The sequence below is a fragment of the Lepidothrix coronata genome, unplaced genomic scaffold (assembly GCF_001604755.1).
Source record: "Lepidothrix coronata isolate B3197 unplaced genomic scaffold, Lepidothrix_coronata-1.0 Scaffold143, whole genome shotgun sequence".
NCBI lineage: Eukaryota > Metazoa > Chordata > Aves > Passeriformes > Pipridae > Lepidothrix > Lepidothrix coronata.
Genome location: NW_016690323.1, coordinates 1,653,249 through 1,680,305, shown reverse-complemented (window position 1 = coordinate 1,680,305; position 27,057 = coordinate 1,653,249). Strand labels below are relative to the sequence as shown.

The 27,057-nt window shown below is 37.9% G+C and overlaps 1 protein-coding gene across 1 annotated transcript; it reads left to right on the top strand.

The window, feature by feature from the left end:
• The first annotated feature begins 1,390 nt into the window (after positions 1-1,390).
• SUGT1 (SGT1 homolog, MIS12 kinetochore complex assembly cochaperone) lies at positions 1,391-27,057 on the top strand. Its single transcript, XM_017827833.1, has 13 exons — positions 1,391-1,476; positions 1,555-1,600; positions 5,035-5,125; positions 5,818-5,887; positions 6,217-6,287; positions 10,629-10,682; positions 12,283-12,299; positions 13,340-13,374; positions 13,958-14,054; positions 15,070-15,177; positions 24,913-25,003; positions 25,769-25,950; positions 26,514-27,057. The coding sequence occupies exons 1-13, from the start codon at positions 1,430-1,432 to the stop codon at positions 26,613-26,615; spliced, it is 1,011 nt and encodes a 336-aa protein (XP_017683322.1). The 5' UTR covers positions 1,391-1,429; the 3' UTR covers positions 26,616-27,057.

Here is a 27,057-nt window from a genome sequence, read left to right as displayed (position 1 = left end):
GCTGGGGGAGAAGGAGGATGGAGGCCTCAGGCTGCTTTTGGGAAGCCCTGTCCACCATCCAGACACACTCCTATTGTCCTGAAGGTGGGCTGGATACCCAGTGTGCAGCATCAGCTCACACTCTGAGGCAAGGTATTTCTGGTTTTTATTCTGGTTTATGCAAAGCAGGGAGGTAGATGGTAACCCACAAGAAGCTGGCTCTCTGCTTATCAAAACTTCATACTAATTACAAATTTTAACAAACAAAGGTATCAGCATTCATTGGTTACAGATTATGCAACTTTTTCATTAATTAGTACTCTTAACTTCTGTTGCTAGTTGTATTTAAGCTGTGCCAGGAGAGGTTTAGGTTGGACATCAGGAAGAGTTTCTTTGCAGAAAGGGTGATTAGATATTGGAATAGGCTGCCAGGGGAGGTGATGGAGTCGCCATCCCTGGAGGTGTTTAAGGAAAGACTGGATGTGGCATTCAGTGCCATGGTCTAGTTGACATTCTGATCTCAGAGGTCTTTTCCCACCTACTTGATTCTGTGATCTCTTGCTTCTCATGCTAATCAGTCCACAGGCACAGTTCTTCCCCCCATTTGAGTCTGGGATCCGTTTCAAGCAGGTGCTCAATGGGTCAGTGGTTGTGATCTCCCACTGCCGGAATGGCCTTTCCCCCAGTTACTGCCCAGCCCTGCTGACTGGACTCCTGGGGGCTCTTGTCCAGACAGTCCATTCCCCTTGAAATTGTCTTCGCTTTTCCTTTAAAACAAAAGATTAGACAAGCATATTATGCTCACAATGCAACTGCTTAATCATAACTGGACCAGCTACAATTAACAACTAAAAAAAAATAAATTGCAAGATTTGTCTTGAGGGGCTCAGCATAAAAGAGGAGGGGCAGACATTGATCTCTGTGGTGACCAGTGACAGAACCGAGGGAATGGCCTGAAGCTGTGTCAGGGGATGTTTAGGTTGGATATTAGAAAAAGGTTCTTCACGCAGAGGGTGACTGGGTGCTGGAACAGCCTCCCCAGGGAAGTGGTCACAGCACCAAGCCTGACAAGAGTTCAAGAAGCGTTTGGATGATACTCTCAGGCACATGGTGTGACTCATGGGGATGGTCCTGTGCAGGGCCAGGAGTTGGGTTCGATGATCCTTGCGGGTCCTTTCCCACGCAGCATGTTCTGCGACCCCGTGATCGCTCCCGCAAGGAAGGAGCCGCCGAGCGCCGGCAGGGCAGGAAGGGGCGGGCGGCAAGGGCTGTGGGAGAGGCCTCTCCTCCCGGCGCTCCCGTCGCTCCGTGTCCGGGCGGGGGCGGTGCTCCGGGCGGGGCTGCGGGGCCGCTTCCTCCTCCCGTCCCGGCAGCCCCCGCGCGGCGCGGCCTTGGCGGTTCTGTGCGACGAGGGCGCCGCGGCGGCTCCAGAAGTTTCCCGGGGGCGGCAATGGAGGAGGAGGAGGCGGGAGCGGGGTCGGGAGCGGCCCCTCGGCGGTGAGCGCTCACCCCGCCCCACCCGGCCTCCCCCGCGGCCCCGCCGAGCCCGCTCACGGCGTTGTGTTTCCTTGGCAGGTTCTCGGACCGGGACGTCGACCGGGACCCGGGGGCGGCGGCGCAGGTGAGGGCCGGGCCGGGCCGGGCCGGGCCGGGCCGGGCCGGGGGGGCTCCCTGAGAGCCTGGCTCAGGGGAGATCTGGCTGCGGGGGTGCCCAGCGCCGTCCTGTCACGGTACCTCTGTGGCAGAGAAGGAGGCGGGGGGGAAAGCAAGACAAACCAACTTTCTCTTTCGTGTAGGTAGGTGGTAGCTCACATAACTACATCAATTGTGATTTGTGGTTTAAAAAGCCCCAAGCTTTTTGGAGAAATGTATTCTGTCTTAGTTTTTATTGTGCCCTGGTCTATTTTAAAATTTCCCTACGTTTAGCGGGGACCAGGACTGATTTTCATTTCATCTCGGCATAAAAAAATAATTTTTTTACTGTGAGAACGATCACTCACCAGAACAGCCTCCCAACGAACGTGATGGAGTCCACATCACTGGAGGTTTTCGACACACCAATGGACAGGCTGCTGGATATCCTTCTCTAGGCTGCCTTTCCCCTGAAGGGTTAGATGAGATGGTCCTTTGAGATCCCTTACAAGCTGACCTGTTCTATGATTTTGCCTGTTAACATGTTTTAATGTGCTTTCTAGGGTTATTTTTACTTAAAGCAGATGGTTAATGGGAAGACAGAACTGGAGGGTGGACAAATATGTCTATTTAAGTGCTTGGAAGGGGAGAGGATGTAAATGGTTAGTTTTGCTTGAATAGAGTAGGTAATAGGACTCTAAGATGATACTGAATTATCTTTCCACAAAGAAAATGGTATGCTAAACTTTTCAGTTCTTTGGAGTTTATCCTGTAACTTCTAAAAGTTTTTCAAAAGATAAATTACATCTAAAAAACTGGGCTTGAAATCACCAAATATATATGGAAAATAAAACTAATTCAAGACCTAAAAAAAAAAAAAAAAAGTTTTATATGGTGTGGTGAAAAACACCCACCAAAACAAGCAAATCAAAAATCCCTGACACCAAAAGGTCATCAGAAGTATTAAAGAATATTGACAGAATATGCATTTGTATTGTTTCCTGTATTAACATAGTTGTTTTGCTTTTCAGTTCTTTGTACATTCAGTGCTTCAGAACATTATGTAACACATTGTGTAGGCATTATTTAATATCTGTCAGTGTCTTCTAAAATTTTTATACCAGTGTCTTCTAAAATTCCAGTGCCTTTTTTAAAACTCCTGAATTGAGTAGGCAGGTGGTGCTTGGTAGTCTCTGAGATGGTTAAGCCCATAGTTCAGTGTAGCATTTTGCTGACTTACAAGCTTGGATCTACAGGTGGTATGCCATGCTTGCATGGTCTTAGGTGAGGTCTTCTAATTCATGTCCTTAATATTTCTAATCTGGGAGACGATTCTGTATAAGTGCTGCTGTGTAATGCTTCCCTACCTTGCTAGACTTGTGTCCAGTTGGCCTGCACTGTCTCTAGGATTTTTGATTCCTTTAGTTCCTGGAGAGCATCCCTTGGTTTTCTGCACCTGGATCTGATGCAAGTGGAGGATCATCATCCTTTTTTAAATACTGTCTGAATGATAAAGCTTTGAACTCATCAATGACTTTTTTTTCATTGTAAGTTGAAAAAGTAGATTGCTGTGTGGAGTCAGAAAGAATCTTTTAATTCACATAAACTCTTTATCATTTAGCATGAAGGGACTTGAAAGTTCCCAATGTGTTTAGAAATAGGTTTGCAATTTGGTGACATAGTAAGGGGCCTTTAGAGTCAGAATATGCAGAAAACACATACTTGAGTGTGAGGACAAAGTCTGAGCTTGTTGCTGATGTCCATAATCTGGACTTTCTGGTGCTAGTCAAGTATTATTTGGCTTCTCAAATAGGTTATAGGAGTTAGTTATTCTGTGCATGTGTCTGAGTGAGATGAGGTGACTTACTGATAAAAAGCCAACGAAGAGACTAGTTTCACACTGTTGGCTTTGGTTTGCTTTGCTTTTCTGTGTCTAGTTCAGTAGGAGAATCCATTCATGTGTTGCTGGCTCTAATCAATGCTTCTGTCATCAACAAAAACCACAGGGAATAATGTTTGGAGGGAGAGGTGATCTGTCATAGAAGCTACTCTGCCTGTGAATGTGCCTGCAATGTTCAGTGTCAGACTCAGACCCTGCTTGGTTTTGAGTGTCAAAAGTGCTTCACCTCTCAGCATAATATGAACTAATTTTAATATGTGAGTTTCCTCATGTCCCTCCCATGTGAAATAGCTATAGCCATGAGTATTTCTGTAATGACAACTGCTGTTGAATGACTTTAAATCTTAGGAGGGCATCAGTTACAATTGTCTTCTGCCTGCCACTTTCTTCAGAGACCCCCTCCGCCCCAAGGATTTAGATTTATGTGCTGCATCTATATATAGGTTTGTGTATCTTAACACTGGTAAGAACTCATGCTAGGGCTAAAAGAAGCTGTTCTGGCTACTTAGCTCCTAGTTGGCATGAACGGTTTATGTGACATCTGTTAAACAGAAAAAAGTACTGATCTAAGAACTAGAACTAAGGCAAGTCGTCCTTCTCTTCTTTTTTCTCTGGCTTGGTGGGACAGAGTTTTGGCAGCTGTGCTGTATGAATATTTATGGAGGTTTAAATCTTGTATCTTAGCTACATTCATGCTTGCTAGATTCCAAGTAGAAGTCTGAGTAGAAGTCAACTTAGCAAACAAAGTAACTGTACTGTAGCAATGTACTGTAGTGGCTTTGGAAGACTTACTGTCTTCTAGCAAAGAGGAAGAACTTCTCTGAGCAATAAGGAGAGAATTGGAGGTGGTCTTTCCAGGTGTGTGCTGTCACTGTGATGTTACTCTATGTGCAAAAGTCATGAACTTTTCTCATAGAGAACAAAGTATAATTGTTTCAATTCATGTATCCAGTGATTTCTCCTAGCAAGGGACTACTTTATGCTTATTTCCCTTGTGCAACAATATATCCTCTGAGGCCTGTGCTCCCCCAGTCTTTTGTTCTCCTGCTTTTATGCTCAGCGTTTGAAACAATCTCTTATGCTCAATAATATGTTATGTGGTATTTCATTGTTACAGTGCTTTGAGCGTGTTATCCCCGCACAAGTGTTTTGACATAGTGTATTGACTTCCAAATTCCTAATACTGCACTGCTCTCTCAAATCCAGCGGACCTGCTGAGAATTGTAGGAAGGTCTTTGGAATACAAAGGGTCATCTCTGTGTGAGATTTCACGTTTAAAGCATTTGAAAGTCCTGTTTCCTTCTCAATAAGAAACAGGCTGCTTGAATTTGATATAATTGGCAGGTTGCTTGTACTTCAAGCTCTGATGTTTAAGCTTTGTGGCTGAGAACTAAGCAACAGGTAAACAAATGCCAGTTAGGATGTTATCATCTGAAATGTCTTGTAGTTGACAGAGTTTGGTGTTGTTTTTATGGGGACTTCTGAGGTACCACTTAATTTTTTATTGCCATGTGTGTTTACAGGAACTGACAACAGCTTTGGAAAAGAATCCAGATGATGCTGAATGTTACTGTCAACGAGCTTATGCTCATATTCTTCTACAGAAATATGCTGGTAACATCTTCAGACAACACTAAGAATCCTCTTACCAAGTGTATTATAACACATTCTTTACAGAAGATGTCTTCAATCTGAAGCCAAATACAGTAATGAAAGAAAGTGTTATCTGTAACTTAATATGATGCTTTTACAGTACATAATTTTGTAGTTTTCTTTGATTTGTTTCAGCAAAACTTTCAATTAATTGGGTACTCCAGGGTCCCAGCTTTCTGTTTGATTTCAGCCTACTATTATCTTGGCAGCTTTTTTTAAGTAGACTTTTTAGGCAGTTTTCAAGATTTGTGTTCTAAGTGTCTTCCATCGTTATGTTCTTGGTAGAGAATGAATCCTGTCATGGTAGGAAAGTGATAAGTGAATAATACCTCGTAAAAAGATTAGCTGAATAAGATTTGCTTTGTTTTTTCTTTCCAGTAAAAACCAAACAAACAGATTCACAGTCTGGATCTAAGTAGAGGATTTCACTAAATGAAAGTCATGCTACGTCTTACATAAGAGCTCTGCAACTGCATGAAGGGTTCATCCATAGCAGTTGTGACTAGATTTAATTCAAATGGTGTGATTTGTGTACAATCCAAGAAAGCTAACATAGTACAACCTGAAAAAAATTCACTGCTAAAAGACTGACAATTTGCTGCTTTTTATAACATTATTATTATATTTCTCAACATTAAACTGACTTTCAACAGATGCAGTTGCAGATGCAAAGAAGAGCCTAGAACTCAACCCAAATAATGCTGTAGCGTTCCTTAGAAAAGGGTATGTATAATTTTTTGTACTTTGTGAATATTGTGATAATCTGTAGGTCAATACTACTGTTTGGATTATGGTTCTGTACAAGCTTTTTGCAACACTGTGAATGAATAAATTTACTGCCCTACCGCTTGCAGCCCATCTGTAATAAAGCAGTGGTTATGCAAAGCCATTTAGTTTGAGGTGGCTATCTGAACACCCTCACCATTTCAAAACCACACCTGATTTAAATTCTTACATGTGTCATTTTAACCAGTACAGCACGCCATATATAGAACGTGTATTAGACTGAAAAGTAATTACCGTTTTCTTATGTTTTTCTTTATTCTTGTCAGGTTAGGTGAATATCATATGAAAAACTATGCATCTGCTTTAGAGTCTTTCAGAGAGGGACAGAGGTTGGACAGTAAGTATTAAAATTTTTTGTGTGTCCAGTACTCCTTTGCTTATGAGAAAAAAATGGGTAATGTATTAGATTAAAGTGAAGAGTAAGGATTTTCTTTTTTAAAGGCTAATGAATTAGATGCCTGACTTTAGATATCTGACCTTTGGGAACATTTATGCTGTCACTGCATTAAAGTGTTAAACTGTTTAAAGATGTGTATCAAAGTTCTTAGCAATTAGTGTATGATTTCTTTCTTTCTTTATAAAATGGGGAGTGTTTTCCTACTTCTTGGAGGTCTTGCAAAAAAATGCTGGCAATGGTGTAATATTAAGTGTCATAGTAAAGCTTCTGAACAGAGCAGGCTCCTTATATATACCTGAAATTTCTTAAACAATTTTATATAACAGTCTTTAGAAAGAGTGTGTAACTTGGTGGCTGCTCAAACTGGCAAAATGGATTTTTACCTCACATTACGTACCTCTTAATTACAGAAGCATATTGATTATATCTCTTTTTTTTCTTAAAGTGTTTGCTCCCCAGCTGGACTTGGGCCCTTTTTAGTTTGGGAACAATTAGAGCTTTTTTTAAAACCTGACTTTATAAGCAGGAAAGGAATAGGTCAAAACAGAAAGCTTTGGTAGAAGACATGGGAAAGCACAAAATAAAGCAATTGCAAGATGGTCATGGCTCTCTTCTCTTTCTTCCTATCCCCCACTGTAAATAAAACCCTCATTCCGTTCATTCTCTTCCAAACAGCAAGAGGAAATGGTAAAAAAAAAAAGGCACCTTGAAAGGTTACACAGAGTGAAGCACTAATCTGATAAGCCTTGTCATGGTCTCAGATCTTCTGATGTGTTGTCTGATCTGTAATAGTGGCTGGGACATGAAGGCTTAGCAAAAAGTTAATTACTTTGCCTCTCCCATATAAGAGATCTTGATCCTCTGATTTAAAAGTGGAGTTTCATGGAAGTGTAAGTTAATTTGTGCTTGATGCCAAATGATCATTCTCCCTACTATTTATGCATGCTTAGCCTCTTTCAATGCATAAGTCTGCTGAAACCTACTATTTTTGAAGTATTTTCCCCCTGGATAAATGTGTTGAAATGGCCCAATAAAGGGTCTAAGTGCCAGCAGAAGTGAAGTGGCAGAGCATTGTTGGGGCAGTGGGAGTGGTGGTGGAAAGGGAATGTGGTGGAATTGCAGCAAGTCTTAGCTGTCAGTTTAGGCTGCTCTGAAATAGGAGTTAGAAATAAGAAATTTCATTAAGTTCTTTCTGTTTTGGTAGTGTGGATAACTAGGTAGTCTCCGCTAGTTTGTTCAGTAGAGAGACAAGTTTGTCTTTGCAGTCAAGTTCTCTATTTAGTATCTTTCCATGAAGGAAGTTATTCCTTCCAGTGACTGACGTAGCTTTCCTTACTTGGTAGGTAACTTTTCATACACCTCGGAACTCATCACTGGTGGATTTTGTTGAATGACTACTCTTTATTTTTTCATAGTCTTGCCTCACCCTAGGCAACCAATATGAATTTAAGTTTTTTATGTGCATAGATAACCTCACATCCTACTTATGTTATAGGGCACAACAGCACACAGAACTGCAGGTGTCTTTTTACCTGATAAGTCAGTGAATACCAAGATCCTCTTGGCTAATCCAGAATCTCTGAAATACAGCACAATATTTTGCTGTGTTAAATTGCTTGACCTCTACCTGTTTTCATTTATTTTGCCATTCTTTTGCTGCTTCCTCGGTTGAAATGTTTTTGAAGCTTCTTATCAGTTCCTGATTGCTTTCACATCCAAAGATAGTTTCTGCTGTGCTTCCTGTATCTCATTACAAAATTCTGTGAGATGAGGAGTCTTCTGAAGGCCTTTTTAAAATTACAGACTTAGTTGATTCTCTTCCATATACTGCCTAATTTGCTGGCAAGTTTGTCAGCAACAGAATTTGCCTTTGTGGAATGTTTGATGGATGCCAGGTGAAAACAGTTGTGACCTTAGACATTTTGGCAACAGAATTAACTTCCAGCTAGTGCAGAATGAACAAAGGACAGAGGGAAAATTTACCACATATTGCTAAGCAGTTGATAAAGAGAGAAGACTTTAGCTGTTACTGCCTTGGGAAGAATTGCTGTGTTGGGGAATTCTTAGCTGGCAAATCTGGTTTCTTTGCCACACAAGGGGCAGAAGTACACTGGTAGACATTTCTGTTTCTTGCTGATGTAGGGACTGTTTTAAATCTTAGTCTGGAATGCTAACAATAAAGAGCTTTCTACTTGTGTAGGACTGACAAGCCCAGAGTATCACAACAAGCTTCCCATTACCCACATACAGGGATACTGAAATAGGACCTGATATGATGAGTGGTGGAATGTGCAATGTTTCTTTATTTTATAAAATAACATTAGAAAGCAATATTCCTTTCCCTCAATTATGCAACTAGATGCATGTGGATTTTTGGAGTTCATACTGCCTTAGATAGAAGGAGTGTAATCTGTTGCTCCTTAATATGTTGTGTGGATTTAGGACAATTATACTCAAATTCTCTGGGTTTTGTTTTTTTTTTTTTTTTTTTCTTTTGCTGTGACCACCCTGTGAATTTAGTAAAGGTGGAATGGGTCAACTTTTTAAAGAAACTTCTTAGTAGGTACTTTTCTTGTTTTCTAAGAATTAGTAGATTTTTAATAAGTGAAGATGCAATTAGGTTTTCTGAGCTAGAATTATTAATAGAAATTACTGGTAAGTTCTTTGGGAGGATAATGCGTTTATAAAGAAAAAAAATTCATTTGCGTCAAATTATAAAATGTGCCAGGATGCAGGGGAAGAGGCAGTGACTGGTGAGTAGGATCCTCTTCAGAAAACAGGGAAGATATGGTGGACTTTTCTTTTTAAGTTTGTGTCACATAGTGATCTTAGGCCGTAGTTAAAAAGAGAATTCCTCACCTGCTGCTGAAAGAGGCCAGACCAGTGGAAACTTGACTAGGTTTCTCTTTGCTTAGGCTCCTGAACCTACTTAATTTCGCTTTTGATTAATAAGCTTTGCTCCCCACTGCAAAACTTGGAAGTCTTTTAAAGTTATGAGTGCTAAATTTTGAAAATATTGATCAATTTAGGTTACAGGGGAGCTCTGGAGCTCATAGAATTCCATGCTCTGGCCAAAAGCAGTATTAACTTGGAACTTGCATGTGTTTGCTTGGGTCCATCTACCATTGTTTTCCAAGTATCTCCAAGACTGAAGATTTCACAGTCTCTTTGGGCAACCTGCTTCAGTGTTTCACCACTCTTTTAGTAAAAAAACTTCTAAGATGTCTGGTGGGATGGCAGAAGAAAAGGGAAGAGGAAATGGCTTGAGGAGTGAGTGGAGTAGCAATTTTATGACCTCAGGTGCATCTCAAAATTTATGTACATTTTTATATTTGAAGGAGTTGGGGTGCATACTTCTCATAAATGCGGTGGAGTCAGATTTGGTGTTACATCCGTGTTTGTTGGGAACTCTTTTGTTGACCTTCTTCAAGTCCTTTGCTGGATAGTTGCAGTGTGAAATCCCTCAGTGTGAATTCTCTGTGTTGTAAAAAGAGAGGGAGTTAAGCTGTTCTTAGTAGTTGGTCAGTAATGTTGCCACTTTTTTACTTTCTTGACTGTGAAAGATTTTTCTAGGAATTTTGATGAAGTAAGATGGTTGCTCTGTTGTTACACTGCCACCTTTTTAGCTGCTTTCCATTGAATTCATTTCTGTCTGGGGAGCTTGCTTCCTAGAATAGCAAGGTCTTCCTAAGCTTCTGGGATTTTGATTCATAGGGTAGAATTGGCACCTGTGTATTTCTTAAAACTTTCTGAAACTTTATTTGTGTTTGTTTGTATGAAACCATCTGGAGAAAATACTTGGTGTTTGTGAAAACTAGCGGAACTTTGGGTTGTCCCCAGAGCAGACTATCTCTTCTGACATTTCTCTAGAGAGGAAGTGTGTGACTGTTTGAAAAAATAGTTTGAAGAAAAATGGAAAAATGTGTAAAAACTGTACTTCTTGCTTTCTAAGCAGTTACAGAGGGTTGAACAGGCTGGAAAGCAACAGCATATGTGGGTCAGTTATTTAGACAAAATCTAGTGTCCTACAAATTAATTTGGATTTAATTAAATATAATTAAATAGTGGAGCTGTGCAAAAATACTTTATTTAAACTCTGTCACTGAAGTGGCAGAGGTTACAAGAAGATAATAGGAAATACTACTTTTTTTAGTAAATTGATGCAATTTGGTGCAAGTTTGGGATGGATTTGTTCTAGTTGGCAATTGAGAAGAACTTTTCTTCATGCAGTACATGGAGTGCTTGAAGAGTTTTAACATTACTGTGTTTGATCTCTTCTAGATGTAGATGATACCTTTACTATTTGGATTAAAAGATGTGAAGAAACATTAAACGGTAAGAAAAAACACATTTACTTCATAAGGGATTTGATTTGCCCTGTGCTTTGAAGCTGTGTCATGTTTTTCAAAGATTCACCAGTTTCCTCTTACTTAAAATAATGTTTTTTTAAAAAAATCCCACTCAGAGCACTTGTGTACTTCAGATTTAGAGGAACATTAATATTAGGTTTTTAGTGTAATAATTAGCTGTGACAGGGGAGTACCTATTTGGAGTTCAGACAATCATAATTAATTTTAACTTACCTTCATACACAACTGCAAACTAATTTTAACTGTAGAAGCGTGTGTCAGCTTGCTGTCTAAAAACCAACATCAAAATAAATTTTCAAGTCTTACAGAATATAAAGTTGGAAAGAGGTGGAAATTTGGTGTCTTATCTGTGGTAGTCACTGTTAGCATAGTTTCCTTTCATACCATCTTTCAGACAGACACCCCTGACAACTTATCCATGGTGCTTAAACTGTGGATTTTAATGAGATAGAACAGAGTGACCAATGTAGTTTTTTCCTCTGCCTGTTGTGACTTTCCCTTCTCTTTGTGGTGCGCACTGGAGAACAGGACAGTAAAACAAGTTCATGTCAACCTGTTCACTAAAAACCAAATAAAGCAGAACCCTTTTGTGTTGCATAGGAATGAACAAATTTCTGCTTTGTGAGATATTTTTGCCAAGTTTAATTTTATTTGGAGAAATTAGTTAAGTGATTGGCATGCACGGTCTTACTTGTAAGGAGTTATCTTGGGTGACAGCTTTCTCTGCCCTCTCAAGGGCGTTATCCTGAATATTCACTGTCTTGTCTTTTTTGAGCCATTTTCTTAATTCTCTGATACACTAGCAAAACAAAACCAAACCACCAACAAAACAACAACTCTGATTTTTTTCGTTACAGCTTAATATTCCTTTTTTTTGATCTTTCTCTCTTTTTGGCAGCATGCGTTATAAACAAGCAAAGAGAAAGTTTGTTTCTTTTCAACCATTTAATCTGAAGTTTAAATTTTTAAATTTTAAAAATTTTAAATTTAAATTTTTAGGAAAAAATATTTAGAAGAGGGGCTACTGAGCTATAGTTTAGATGCAAGTATTACAATATATATTTTAGGTCATACAAGTGAATTTCTCTGCCAAATTTTCATCTCATTCAGTGAAGTTTGCCTAGGATGACATAGAAATTTGATGAGAACTTTGTGCTCGCCCTATAGATGGATGGATGATAAGCCTAGTGCAGACTCCCAGAAAGTGATTTTTTTTTTTTTTTTAAAACTCGTGTTTGCTGTGATGTTGCTTTGATTAAAAGAGGTCTGTATTGGCTTCTGGTAAGCGAGGAAAAGTAATGGAAATTTTGTTCATTCAGTTAACCAGAACATGCTTTATGTTAGAGTTGTTCCTTTACACAAGTTGCTGATTGAAGTCTGGCTAAAAAGTAGAGTGTCATAAAAGCACAGTACTAGAGGTAGAACTGACACGTTTTTAAGTCTTCTACTGTTGTGACTGGAGTAAAGGCAGGATGTCTGGAGTAACTGAAGAAAGCTACAATAAGATTATGCCTCGTAAATTCAATATATCTCTTTCTGAAAGTGCAACTCTCTTCTTTCTGCAGCATCACAGACAGATTTGGTAAGATGTTTCCTTAATATGTTTATTATCTCGATTTCTTTGTTAAGCTAAAGCATACTTTTGTGCTTCAGTGGTTTTCCAGGCATTAAAAATAATCTTTTTTTATTGTATGCAATTCTAAATATTTAATTTTTCTTCTAAACATGAGTGCTTTTATTTGAGACCCAGGCTGCAAAATGTGAACCCTGAAAACCCTTAGGAATGGCATACAAATCTGGCAATTACTGTATGTTTATTGAGTTAAATTTTAACTTTCTGGCTTTCCGTCTGAGGCCTAATTTACAAATTAACCAGCTCATGGTGTTGGTACTAACTTGATTGGGATTGTTAGAAACTAACTTTATTTTTCTCAAAGCTTGCAAGTGGTTTGTGCAGGCTTTTCTTCTGCTATAATGTGCTCAGCTTTCGGGGATTTCTTTATTGGAAGTATTCATAAGAAATGTTAACATTGACCTCTCCTTTTGTTTTTTCTTGAGACAAAAAAAGAAAGGCAATTTGCATTGGGTGTTCTTCTCCCTCTTTAATAGTTAGTTATATTTTTTATATTTTAAGAATAGGGTGGAGAAAGTGTACAGAAAACATGGTGATTGTATGTAATGACAAATCTCAGAGTTAAAAGGTTTTTATGTTTAAAGGTTGGACCTTGAGCTTTTAGACCTATTTCAGGTTTCCTTCATGATTTATAGATTAACAGCCTAGTCACTGTATGTTTTTCAGGTATACATCTTATCCAGGAAGAAGGGAGTTAAAGATGAACTTAACTATTTATAAAATGACTGACCAATATATTCTGAGTTACAGATTTCAATTTACATTAAATATGTCAACTTTTTTAATCTGGCATAAATGGCTAGGAGAACAGTGAAGAGCTTCACCTGTAAGTTAATGGTCATACAAAAATCAAGACAAGGGGAGCAGTTGAAATCAAGAAAAGGGGAGCAGTTGATATGAAAATTATTTGTGTCTTAGAAAAGTACTTCATGGTATATTTTCACTTACACTGATGTACCTTTCTTTCCAACTGAATATGCTTCAAGTAGAATATGCAGCAGCAACCTCTGCCACCAAAGATCAAGTAAGTTGACTTCAGCTTTACCATGAGATTTAAAATAATTGACATATAACTGCTCTTTGGCTTGGGGATTGGAGAAGCAAGATAATGACTGTAGAAATTTTTTGGGGGTAACTTTAAAAATGTGGCAGTCCAAGTGAAGTCTTTCTCAGTGTCATCACTTTTGTTCAGACTGAATGGTACTTTCAGGAGAGTTAAACCTCACTGGATAGAGGGCAGTAGCATAAGCATTCTGGCTTCTGTTTCTAATTCTCGTGCTGAGCTTAATTCAAAGCCTGTCCCATTGTGCCTAGTGTAGGTAATGTTTTTAAGATCCTGAACTAAAAAGTGTATTCAATTTATAGAAGCCAAACATTGGTTAAGAAAGTGATCTAATTTTGATAATGCTGCTTGATTTAAAAGTTATTTGTTCTTTAACTGGTTATCTTGTTAATTTTGCAACTGCTTTTTCAGAGGAAGGGGAAGAAATCTTCCTTTATATGTCTTCTCTCACCCATTAACAACCTACATGAGGTACTGCTGCAGGTTTTGCTATTCATCTGTTTAGCTCTTTGCAGTCAGTTTTTCCCTTTTTTTCTTTTTTCAGATATGACTGGTACCAAACAGAATCTCAAGTAATTGTGACTATAATGGTCAAGAATGCGCAGAAGGATGACGTCAGTGTGCAGTTTTCAGAGAAAGAGGTGATTTGTATTGGTTATTGATATTTATCCCTGAATTGCCTAAGATGTAGTACTTAAACCAGTGAACATTATGTGCTGTAGTAGCATGAAAAGAATGGTATGGTACGGATGGTCTTCTCTCTGAGCTTGTTTTGTGTACAGTTAAACTGTATTTGTGCATGTACCCCGTCAAGTGAACCTGGATCAGTGTCACAGCAGTGTCCATAGGACTGATACACAAGCAGTAGTGTGCTGTGCATGCTGTAGAGGGAACATCTGGTTTTCAGCTGCCTCTGTGTTGGGGGGGATAGGGGAAAAAGTGGTCTGGACTTAAATGTTAGAGTATACATGCATCTGGAGTAGCAACAGACAGATGAGGTATTCTAAAAATAGGTATAAATGAGTACTGTCTTGCTTTAGGACAATTATAGAAAAAGAATGAACATTGGTCAGTGGGATTTTTTTGCTTTTGACATCACTAAAATTGTTCATAGCAGCAAAATATGTATTTTAAGGAAGTGCAGTAATCTCTTTAATGAAATACCATATGTTGTACCAATGAAGTTCATGTTTAATTTAGCTGAGAATATTGAAGAGTTAGGTTCTTAACTAAGTTGATACTTCATGAAGTGCTAGGAATAGTTAGTTGTTATTATCTGCTTTAGGTTGTTAAAATTGTGTGAGCACTTGCCATATAGTTTACATATATTAGAAGAGAAGTTGCAGATTGTTTTCATGTTCCACTATTAACATATTGATACTTCATTTGCTGAATAATTGTTTCCCCAAAGAGCACGAATCAAGCTGACAGGGTAACAGGGGTTTTAAATACTTGTGACAAGAAGTGAAATTTCCTGTTCATTTTCTAGTATATTTTAGAAACAACGTGTCAAATAATGCAGTAATTTAATGACATCACCTGAAATTCTATTAATTTAATCACTTGATGATAATCTTGGTGCCAAATGACAGTCCTTTACTTGAAAATGGAACTGCTGCCAAAGATGACCTGATATGTTTTTTTAACTTTTAACAGGTGAATGCATCAGTGAGACTTCCATCAGGCGAAAGCTTCAACTTAAAGCTTGATCTTCTTCATTCTGTAGTGCCAGAGCAAAGTACATTTAAAGTGCTTTCAACAAAGGTAAGCTTCTTAAAGTGTAAATTATCTCTTTGACTGTTCTGATTTTGAAATAGTTTCTGCTCCATCTCTCTGCAATAGTTATAATATCTTGCTTCTCATATAGGAATGCTTTTTCTTTCTTCAAGGTGCCTTTCAGATGGTGAGAGGCTTTCTAAACTTGTGCAAATATCAGAAATAGTAATATGACGGTGCTTATTGAAGTGCAAATGATGGAGTTATGCTGAGGATTCTTTCACTTGTTGCTGTAGAAAGAAGACTGTGATCTTCATGATTAAAATAGAGGTATTAGGAAAGTATGAATGCCTTTTTGCAAAACTTTCAGGAGACAGTATTGCCTTGTGAACCATTGTTACCTTTTTGTGCCCAAGAAATAAAAGTCAGACTTTGAAAATTTCAGTATTGAAATAGTTCTTTATGCTTTTATGACTTCCTCCTGGTAAAGGTTAACCATGAGATTAACTGCTCATGGCTTTTCAAGAGAGTGCATTCCATGCTGTTGGTGGAAATAGTACATGCTTGGAGACACTTGAAACTTGCATGGTATGAAGGAATGCTTCTGTCTCAGCATCCTGTTCTGTATTACCAGTATAGAAAAATCAGAAACAGTCAGTGGTCTGGCATAGCATTTATTCTTGGCATAACCGATAGGCAGATATGTGCTTTATCCACTGACCCAAGCCTCAATCCCTGGTGCTGGAATGTGATGTTGATTCTTCCCCTGTGTTTCAGTAGTGGTTCTGCAGAGCTTATGGAAATTCTCTTATGTACTCGTGTTCCATTTTACCTGTTTCCTTCTCAGAAAGGTACCTATAATAATTCTTGCATCATTTCAGGGACAAGGGACTTGAAGATGGCATGAGAGGATTATCACAGAAAGTTGGTCTTGTTTTTTCAGTCCTTGCACTAAGGAAGCCAGGCAGGTTGTGCGATTGAACCATGTGCGCTCTTACGCTGTGGGGAGTAAGTGAAGTTCTCAAAGTATGTAGAAAATCTGCCAGTCCATTAGTATTTATATAAATTTGAGTGGAATGAGCACGAACCTTGTCAAGAAGGGTAGCTGTGAGGTCCTGTTTGCCTTATGGTCTTACCCAGCTTGTGTTACACTTTTCCTTTTGTCTTGAAGTTTACTGTTACTTTCTTAGGAAGCATCTACATGCTGCTGAGCACTGTGAAATTCACTTTGTCTTTCTACACTGCCATCTCTAGCCTGGGTTTATCTCTGAAATAATCTCTAGTAGTCTAGAGCCTGGTTTAGGTTGATGTTCCAAAAGTAGGCTGAAAGCGTTAGTTATGTTCAGGCAGTGTCTGAACTGTAAATATTTTGCATTTACTTTTCAAATGTTCCTAAATATTTGTGAGAGAATATTTTTGAGACTAAATGGGATAAGAGGGAACACAGAGGGTGATCTAACTACAGAAGTCAGTGCTTCAACATGTTCTTATTTTTGCAGAAAAGAGTAGTATAAGGCCATCCGTGAAGGCATAGTGAAGGAATACAGTTTAAATGATGTCCCAGCTAGTTCCTATTCCGACCACCAGATGGAGTCTGGCTGAAGAAAAAAAAATTAAAAGCCAGGTCTATGTTAAGCATGCAAAGACTTCTTTACAGGTTTAGAATATTTTACTTTGAAAAATATTAAGCACTTTAGGAATGGTGCAGCCTTGGTATTTAAATGATAGAAATGCAGATTTCTTTTCTTAGGTTTTGTGTATGTACTTCGTTCTTATGAGCAGTATGGGAAATGTGCAGTTATTTGAATAAACTATCTAATTGATTAGAACATCTCAAACCCTTCACAAATTATTTTTGTAGTGTTTACATGAAGTCCTTTTGTAAGGACTTTGAAAGAGAGACATAATCTCATAATCTTCTCAATTATATGAACTTTTTACTACACACTATTAAAGACATTGAGTTTTCATGGGATAGAAACAGATCTATTCCTGTGGTTAAATAATTTCAGGTAAGAATAACTGCATTTGTTCACACTGCTTTATTTTGTGCTGCTGCTTTGAATGTGTGAGCCATGTTGCTATTAGCATTATGTAGTCTTCACTGGGCAACAGAGTCTGGCCTTTTTTTTTTCAATTATATCAGTAAATAGATGAGGAAACAGTGGAATGTATGAGCAGGTTATGTGGTAGATAGTTTGGGTTTCCCATGAACTTTGTAAAACTAATAAATTTAATGGGTAAAAGATGAAACAACAGAAGTGGCAGATAGTAGAACAACCCTGTGTATTTTGGAACTAAGAGAAGCAATAGAGGGCTTCCTTGATACTGCTTGGAATTGATCATCACTTGACAAATGCAAAGGCATAAAGGTAAAGATACAAATTCAGGAGAAAATAGCCCGAACTGTATTTGCAGAACTACAAATTCTAAAGTAACTACAAAGAGCAGAGAGAACTTCAAGACTCTGGGATTGGTTCTTTCAGGGAGCGTTGACAGTGGTGAAAAATGCAGTTGATTGCATAAGAATTGTTTCTGTTCCATCAGTGAAATTAAAATTATACCTTTCAATCAATCCATGCTGTGTCTCGCTCTGAGATACAAATTCTGTTTGGAAAAGAACAGAACTAGCAAGTGGTACAGAGGTAGCATAAATAGATGTTTTGAGCTGTTCGAATGATTTCTGTTTGAGCAGAAGTAAATTAGTGTTTATCATCTGCAGACTTTGACTTCAAGCTGTGAGTTAGAAGAGGAAAAATATTTGGTGCCGACTCAAGAACAGCGTAATATGTGGGCGAAGTCCACTTAAGAGAAAAAAATCTTAAATCTCTTTCTTCATGGATTCTCTAGTGTTGTATATTCTCCAAATGTCAACAGTTTTAGAGATGATACAGGCTGCCTCTAATAGTGACTGTATGTGTTACTGCCATACTCGAGGCCATTTTTATTTTACCTAATTCAAAAGTTTATCTGCTGTTCCATAGATAACACTACCTGGCAGTTCAGCTTTGAGATAATTATGGCTCCTGCTCACATTTAGTTTGCAAGTTATTTAGAATTACCTGGTGTTGTTCAGAATATAATTCTGATGATCTAAAGCTTCAGGTTACTGTTTGTGTGAGAAAATGCTGAATACCACTGTATTGAGCCATTTTCTTGAGGGTATTGGTACAATCTGCATAGCACATTGTACATGAACAGCACAGTAGATAGATCATAACTAAATCAATTGATGTTATTGGTTGTACTCCTTATCTGTCTGACTATAGTAATCTGATCAAGCAAAAAATAACAGCTCCTCCAAAAAGCAGCATATAAATTTGAAATTTGTGTCTTAAAAATGGAAGCTGACCTCGTGTTTGTATGTAGCATGGCTTTGTATACCATAGATAGGATTTTGTGTGTTTTGGTGGTCACCCTCAGTTGTGTTCTGGTGTTGGGTGACGTGGGAGAAAAACTTCCATGCTGAAAACTGCTCGTTGCATTCAGCATTTAATAGGAGGAAGCTACTTTTAGTGGTGCTACTTGGTTTTTTACTTCTTTCCAGGAGAGGGAGCCAAAATATAAAGGCTGGACCAAGTTTGCTCTTTGGAAGTTGTGTATGTGCAGTTATCCTGTAGCAAAGTATACGTACTGTCATCATTCTTCCTTCATAAAGGGAAAAAGGCATAAAAACTTTAAATGAGTAACTAATATGTTTAAGACAAAACTAGCTGATCTGTGTCTGTCCAGAAAATTTGTCAAAAAAGTGGAAATGCGCAAACAGTGTAAGGATTTCTAAGTTCCCTTTCTTTTCCCTCTTCTGTTCAGTCTATCAGTCCATGTATTTTAGATTCCAGGGGAATACTCTGCAATGTTCTCTTGAAAACTTGTGTAATATGAGCAGTTTCCCCAGGTCTTCTGATGTCTTTTAGGTGATGCCTGGGGTTTTCTTCTCCTTAGACTTGAAGGGGAGAGTGAAGATGAGTATGTACTTATAGCACATGTGTTTATGAGCTTGAAGGAAACTTGAGCTGGTGCTTTCTCTATTTCTCCCCATCTACAAATAGTCTAGGGTCAATTACTATGAGTTCTCAGTTTTTAGTGGTTTGGGCTTTGTGCAAGCAATGACTTGCAGCAATTTAGAGCCATTTGAAAAAGTCATAAAAGGGGTTACTTTACCTTAGAACTGTCCTTTAATTACAGATCAAAGTTGTGCTGCAAACAGGGGAGGTGTTAGAAATCCTCAACCTCTTTTACAGTTGACATTTGTTGCTTAATAGAGATGTCTGAGCTGGAAGCACACTCAGCAGCTTCATGCCAAGAATATGGTTGTGTGCATCAGTGGAATGTTGGTTTTTAACTCAGACCAATATTTTGCTTTGCAAACTCTGAAATATCCTGTGAAGCTAACTGGAACTGATGCTAGTTGCTGAATGTAAAGAAAAAGACAAAGAGTGGAACTATTTCACACGCTCCTGGTCTGTCATCAGAGTCTCTATTCAGAGGCCAGCGTACACAAATAGATAAGCAGAGGAACAGATTTATTTTAACTGAAGTTGGTTCTTACTGTTGCAGTCCAATCCTTAAAAGATAGTTTCTTGTTTTGGATATTTTCATTAAATTGTTTGCAGGCACTTGAATGCATACATTTGTTGCTCTTGTGTATTTGTTTTCTCTGTGAGGCTTTCATGCAGATTCATATCTCCCATTCTTGCACATTTTCTGTAAGTTGTAAACTGATAGTTAATATGAGTTAGGCACTTTTCTGAAATATCTTGCATCTTTTAGGCAGGTGTAGTTGGAGCAATTTCCTGGACAGACCATAAGAAAACCTCCCCAATGATTGGTATGATATTTACTTGGCTCAAAATAACTTTGATTTTTTTTTTTCCTTATGTATGAATTCAGATGGATGTGAGGCAAATTTAAACTTCCTAATACTCTGAGAACTGAAAGCATAGAAGTCAGTGCCCATGCTTTATTTAAATGCATAAAAGAAAACTATGCATAAGGGTTTTTATCTTTCTTGAGAAAAGATGGATTTAAGAACTATTGGGATAGTGATGGTTTACATGCACTGGGATGCAGTGACATATGGCTTTAGAATACCTAAATGATCTGTATTGCTTCTTCTCTGAAATTCAAAAGTGTAATAAATGTTGGCAATATATTACCAGTAGGAGGAAACTTAAACCTTTTTTGCCTCGGTGCTCTATAGTACATGCCTGGCAAAGAAAATGAAGGGCACATGATAAATCCCTTCTGTTGCAGTATACTCCCTATAGAATAAATTTCTTAATTATCATTTATGCGCAATAACACTGTAGAGTTCATTTCATCCTAATATGTTTAGTTTCAAGTTATGGACCAAAGATCTTGGAATTTAGACTATAAGCGATATATAAAAGGTTTTTTAATAACTAGGATACCAAAACTGTAAGTGCATGTGCTCTTAGCACTAAGTTTGAATAGGTCATACATTTTTAGAAGACTGTGCTATTTTGTCCTGCAAAATTCATGAGATGACCGTAAAAAAGGACAGCTCTAAACATTTAAAATTTACAACTTGGCCAAGGCAGTCAGTAGTTCAGTAAATAATGAAGTAGTTGATTAGAAACCCTGAATTCTTATTTTCACGTGTTTGATATAGCAGAACATCAGAATTGAAAAGGGTATTTTTGATGGATCTCAAAATCAACAACTGAACTGCTGCTTAGGCTTTGCCAGTTCTGATTTCCTTCATCCATCTGATCAGAGCTTGACAGAAATTTGTCAAGTCCCATAGCATGGACTGTAAAATATATAAAAAAAGTAGAAATTAGAAAAAAAATCTTGCAGCTTATCAGTGTACACCACAATCTCCTTTTAGGGAGGAAGATAAAAATTCTTTCCCTTTTAATGTATCAGAGTTAAACGGACAATGTCTGTCCCAGAATGTGAGTTCAAGTGAAATCTAGTTCACTGGAGGTTTAAACTTTAGCAGAAACCTAGAAAATTAAGGTTGGCTAATTAGTGTTGTGTTGATCTTTAGCAAAAGATAAATGGAGAAATTATTTCTTTAAAATATATTAAATGCTCTTTTACGCCAATCATGTTAAGTAAGGGGTTTTTGTGTTTTTTTTACTGTCAATGGAATGGTTCACGATAGCTTTTGAGAGTAACTCTGTGACATCTTTTCTGATAGCTAGCACTTGGATTAAGCTGCAAACATCTGTATCTAAATCTCTGACAGGCTTTAAAAAATTGAATACTTTTATGACTAGAAAACTCTGAGTAGAAATTTACCTATGTCTCTTCCCTGTGGGTGGAATTTCTTCTAGACAATAGATCCCCCATTTGACCCTCTTCTCAGAGGGGTAGGTTTCTCTTAAGACAGTACTTCAAACAAGTAGTGCATGAATTGCTCTCAAAATTCCATGTTTCTTTTCCTTTTTGCTTTGCTGTCTTTGAACCCCAAATACAAGGGACTTAAAAATTAAAAGAGAAAGTTTATTATATCTGCACTGGAAGTTTTTACGGACTTGGAGTACTGTGTCCAGTTTTAGGCTTCCCATTGCAAGAAGGGCACTAGTGCAGTGGAGCAAGTCCTAGTGGAGGGCTACCAGGATGGTCAGTTGGCTGCACAGCATGAGCTACACGGAGAAGTTGAGGAATTAGGCTTGTCCTTAAGTGGCATGCAAAGCATTTAATTTGCAGTTAAATTTTTCTGTATTTTATTCTAAAGTTGGCACAAGGCACACAGGCATACGTTTTATGAAATATAAATGTTAAATCAAAGGAGTTGGCAAAGTGTTGATGTATTTCTCTTGCTCAAATGAATTTTTTTCAAAGGGGAGAAAAAGCTAACAGTACTTGTGTGCTAGATATGACACAAATGTCCGTACTGATGTGTTACTTTTCTGTGTGATAGCTATTAGTATCTGTTTTAAAACATTCATTAAAATGTATTTATTGCCATTTGTGCACATAATTGGGACTTGCAAAGTTGTTCTTCCTTGGATCAAATAAAGCTCTCAAGTTGAAGAAATATATGCCTTCAGAAGCAGAGTTTCATAGCTTTATATTTTTGGAAAATGTGGTTGTATAATGGTATGAAGTTAATGATTTCCCTAGTTTTGCTCCTGCCTGCCACTTGGCCTAATGAGTAACTTCAATTGAAGTGGATGGAATAGATGGGGTAGAAGTTTAATCATGTCACAAATACGTTCTGTCTCAGTCCTTCAGCTGTCTATACTTGTAACTTGGTAGGGTTGAAATGGTTTAGATTTAAGAAATCTGCATTTTACACTGGGAATTAGTTTGTATCATTTGCTTTTCTTTAGGGATGTTTGTCATGTGGTATTGGCTTAGGAACAGTTTCAGAGAGGAAAGTGGAAGAGCTAGCAGATTAAAAAAGGAAAAGGGGAATTACTGCAGCAGCAAAAGTAAAGTTCTTTCTTATTTTCTTTTTTTTTTATGCATGGGCACAGTACTCTGGGGAATAGCCAAAGGTCTTTATAAGGGCTCTTTGAGGTGTACTGTATTCTGACTAGAAAAAGTCCATGTTTAGTAGCTTACATCAAGCATTGTGTTGCATTACAGGTCATATTTGGTGTGGATGAAATAGTCTGCACTTGAGATACCGAAAGATACTTATGGAAAGCCTGAAGTGTAAGGGCAAGAGAAGATAGTGAAAGAAGAAACAGAGAAACTGAAGAGGTATAGGGCTGAGAATTTCAGTATCAAGCATTTGCTTTTTTTTAAACGCAGCCAGGGATGCGCTAATAATCAGAGTGTTAAAATTAGAGCCTCCTCAACTTAAATACACAACCCAAGTGATAATAGGGTTTCCTCAGGTTGAGAAGAGTTTACATAAGCAGAGGAGAGACAGGTTCTTTTAAATTAATACTCACTTTTTGCTTGTAACTAATTAGTGCCTTTGTAAGTAGCTAATTAACTTAAATGTTTGACTCATGAGATCCAAATCCATTGGGGGAAGAAACCCTGCCAGTGCTGCCACTTGTGGAGCTACGTGATTGTCTTATATGTAGATATACAAATTTCTTTTTGCTTCCTTAAGCTAATGGCAGAGCATTAAATTTATGAGTGTAGGTGCTAAAAATTAAACTTTTAGGTTGTAATTTCCAAAGTGATTTTTAAAAAGTCCAGTGGAGGCAGCTTTGCTGAGTTCTTTTGTTTTATTGAAGAATAATTATTGGCACAGTTTGAATGCTTCTTCTGCACAGTTTAACAGAAATCTCTGCATCCTTACAGATTGTGATAACAAACTCTGGAATACAGCCCTTCTTTAGAGACAGTAGGTTGGGCATCAAGACCTAACACAATATTTTAATTTTATTTGGTTATTTTTGGTTCTACAACTTTATTTTAAAAACACATACTCTGATACTTAATTTGTGACTTGTAAAGTGGCTAAAAACATTGAAAATCCAACGGATTCAGGGAGTGGGAAGTCAAACATATGGGGATGTTGGACTTACAAATTTACTGAAACCCTCCCCTGCCTTGAAGGGCATTCCGTACCTCATGTCTTAAACTTTTTGTTGTTCTCAGTACAAGTTAGTTGTGGAAATTAAGTATTTAAGCTTGCGTAGAGAAACGGTAGCTTCCCCGGGGCAAAAAAAAAAAGAAACAATCATAAATGAATATTCTGATTCTTAAAATGCGGCATGATTGCAGACATGGAAGCTTTGAAACTTCAGTGAGCTCATTTCATTGTTGCTTACCAGTGATTGATTCGAAGAATGGATTAAATAAAGTTAAAATTTCAGATCAGCATGATGCTGTGCAAGGAGCTTGCTGTTTGAATCTGAGCTTAGCTCTTACAGTGGTGCCTTTGTTCCTGGGTCTGCAGGGATCCCCAGGTTGTAGTGGCTTTGGATAGAACTAAGAACTTGCCTCTGCTGAGCTGTTCACAAATAAGGAACTGCTGAAGTTTAGTAAGCAATTTCAGTTAATTAATAGCATCACATGAACTTTGTGACATTTCCTTAAATGAATTGGAGTGACGTTAGACAGTCCTTGTTTTGCAGACATTGTTTTGCAACTTCGTAACCCTGTAACCAAAGGAGAAGGTTAATTACAAAGAAACATTTCAGTATGGTTGTCTAAAGGGATTATATGTAGTTGTGAATAATTTTATTTCTCCTATGGTAATTGCAACCATATCCATTTTTAATTGCCAGTTTTGTCAATGAATACTAGACAGTTTTCTTCATAGCTGTGTTTGTTCATTGAACCAAATGAACACAGCTTCTGAATTTCTCCAGTGGGAAGATCGGCATAGTCTCAGGGTGTTTCTCTGGTTTGTGTACTACACATCAAACATGAAATGTTTTGGTAAATGAAATGTAAACTTAGATAAAGTTGGATTTTGTAGTCTTTCAAAACTGCTGTTTAATTATTAGAATTGACTGGCAAGAAAGGGATGCTTGAAAGATAATATCACCTTGGTGCCTGGCAGCGTAGAGATATTGGAATTGATCATTACTTTTGGGATGCCATAGTTTACAAAAAAAATTAAGTGAATAGTAAATAAAAGAAAGTTAACTGGTTGTAAGCAAAAGGGTACAAGAGCTGTGCAGCCACATAAGAGCTTGGTTAATGTGTGACTTGAACTCAAGTAACTTCATCTTCTTAGGGAGGTAAATCTTGCTACAATACAGGCTTCACATCAGAGGCTCTTTTTCTAAAACCAAATATATGTATTTTTTTACAGCTGCAGGATCCAACTACTTTGGAGCTATTTGACAGAACTGTTTGCCATCTGGATTAAGTTGTTCTTTGTCTCGTGTTTTGTAGGTTGAGATAAAAATGAAGAAGCCAGAAGCTGTAAGATGGGAGAAGCTGGAGGGCCAGGGAGATTCTCCTAAGTTGAAACAATTTACACCAGGTTTGTTCTCTGAACTGTTAAGTATTACAGGGTTTATTTGTATTGAGTTACTTGCAGTTATTAATAGTTTTATGCTAAGTATTGTTAATAAAATCACAGCTTCATATCTGCAATGAAAAGCCTTTGAGAATGCACGCAGGATCACTCTCGAGGAGAAAAGACAGCGCAGAAAGAACCGTGCCTTGCAGAATATACCACCTAAGGAGTCTTTCTGCTGTGTCTTTTGCAACCGGATGTGTCTATCTTGCATTGGCCTCATTAGCCACCAGTGTGTTTGTAACAAACGTGGATAGAGCCTTTCCCAAATCTTTGTTCGCGAAGCCTAGCCATGATGATCTCATGGAAACTAATACTTTGGAGTTTTTCAAGACAGATTAACAATCTGTCTTTGGGAGAATTTGAATTTCCTGCTTTATTGATTTCAGATATTTTTTGAAATTTAGTTCAACTTTTCCTATGGTTCTGGGTGGCTGTTTGGGTTTTTCTGTCAGCCTCATTTTGACTTTAATTATCTATGTTGCTGTTGTCCAGCTTTTTTCATGTTAGGTAACTAAGTTATGTAACTGTTTACTTAAAAATAAACTTTTGTGCTTCTTAGTTTCCTTTATTTTTGTTACTGAGATGCTTATATCATTTAGGAGGAATCCATTTGCATTTTCATGTTCCATTATCATCTCTGATTCATCAGATACATATGTGTCTGTGTTCTCTGCCGCCCTAAAAGTCGTGAGAAAACGTTTAGTTAACTAACACTTCTGTTTTCAGATACCCAGCACTTATATCCGTCATCCTCTCACTATACAAGGAACTGGGACAAACTGGTAGTTGAAATCAAAGAAGAGGAGAAGAATGAGAAGTTAGAAGGAGATGCTGCATTAAATAAACTATTTCAGCAAATCTATTCAGATGGTACAGATGAAGTGAAACGTGCCATGAACAAATCATTTGTAAGTCTTCATTCTCTTTTTCTGAAGAAATGTGTGACTTTTGCACACTGGCACAATTTACTAAACTTTGCATCAGTTGGGAAGCCAAGCCGTCAGTTGGGCCTATAATGAATGCCTGTGGTTCTATTGGAGATATTGGTACAACAACTCTCATTGAAAGCTACAGTGTTGTACACTAATGAATGTGACTAAGTCCGAGGTTGTGCTTTGTCCTGGTCTCTTCATTTCAATCAATGTTATCAAAGGAAACAGAGCGTTTGGCTTGTACAGAGCTTGAAAGGATCAAATTCCTCTTGATTGCTTGTATCTACTTTAATTTGTAGTCATCACAGGCAAGAACATGACTCACCCTTCAGAAGTTTCTTGTTAATGAAGTAGCATCTCGCTGTGTCCAGTACTGATAACAGTACTGTTGAGCTGAAGATGATGGCTTTGTCAGACTTCATTCTGTATGGACACAGAATTCTTGTGTAATCACTACTCTTTGAAGCTTATTGTGAAATGTGGCTTTTTTATTACTGGAGTTCTCTAGCAAACTAAACAAGCTTTCTCTTGTGTTGCAGATGGAGTCTGGCGGCACAGTTCTGAGCACCAACTGGTCTGATGTCGGTAAAAGGAAGGTAGAAGTAAATCCTCCTGATGATGTGGAATGGAAAAAGTTCTAATCCTATTTTTGATCTTTACCATCCGTGTGTTGCCATAGTCATGTACTGACCACTGTATATGGACATAGTATTCTTGGATTCAAAGCACTGAATGTTCCCTTGAAAACAGAAATTGTCTTTACATTTTGTGTGCTCTAGAAATTCCTTCATCCACAGATGTTAAAGATATATTCAAAAGTGGAGCCCTATTTTTGTCATCTCTGTCTAATTTCTGGAAATTGAGTCAATCAGTCCAAATTTTCTACCGCCTTTATCAGCTCTGCTCTTTGGGATAGGGTGATCTCTAATGGCTGGTCAGGATTTCTGCCTTACACTTGGTGTTTCTGTTCAATAACTTATTAGATCTTGGCAACTTTGGGTAAAAACACTTTTCAACAACAGTGTTAAAATTGTTTGCTCTTTAACTCTGCTAAATAAAACTGTAAATACAACTTTTTCTATA

Excerpts from the sequence above, each read along its gene's own strand:
- SUGT1 (XM_017827833.1), top strand. The coding sequence starts at position 1,430 with ATGGAGGAGGAGGAGGCGGGAGCGGGGTCGGGAGCGGCCCCTCGGCG. Across the intron at positions 1,477-1,554 it reads TCGGGAGCGGCCCCTCGGCG|GTTCTCGGACCGGGACGTCG; the intron begins GTGAGCGCTCAC and ends TTTCCTTGGCAG. Across the intron at positions 5,888-6,216 it reads GTAGCGTTCCTTAGAAAAGG|GTTAGGTGAATATCATATGA; the intron begins GTATGTATAATT and ends TATTCTTGTCAG.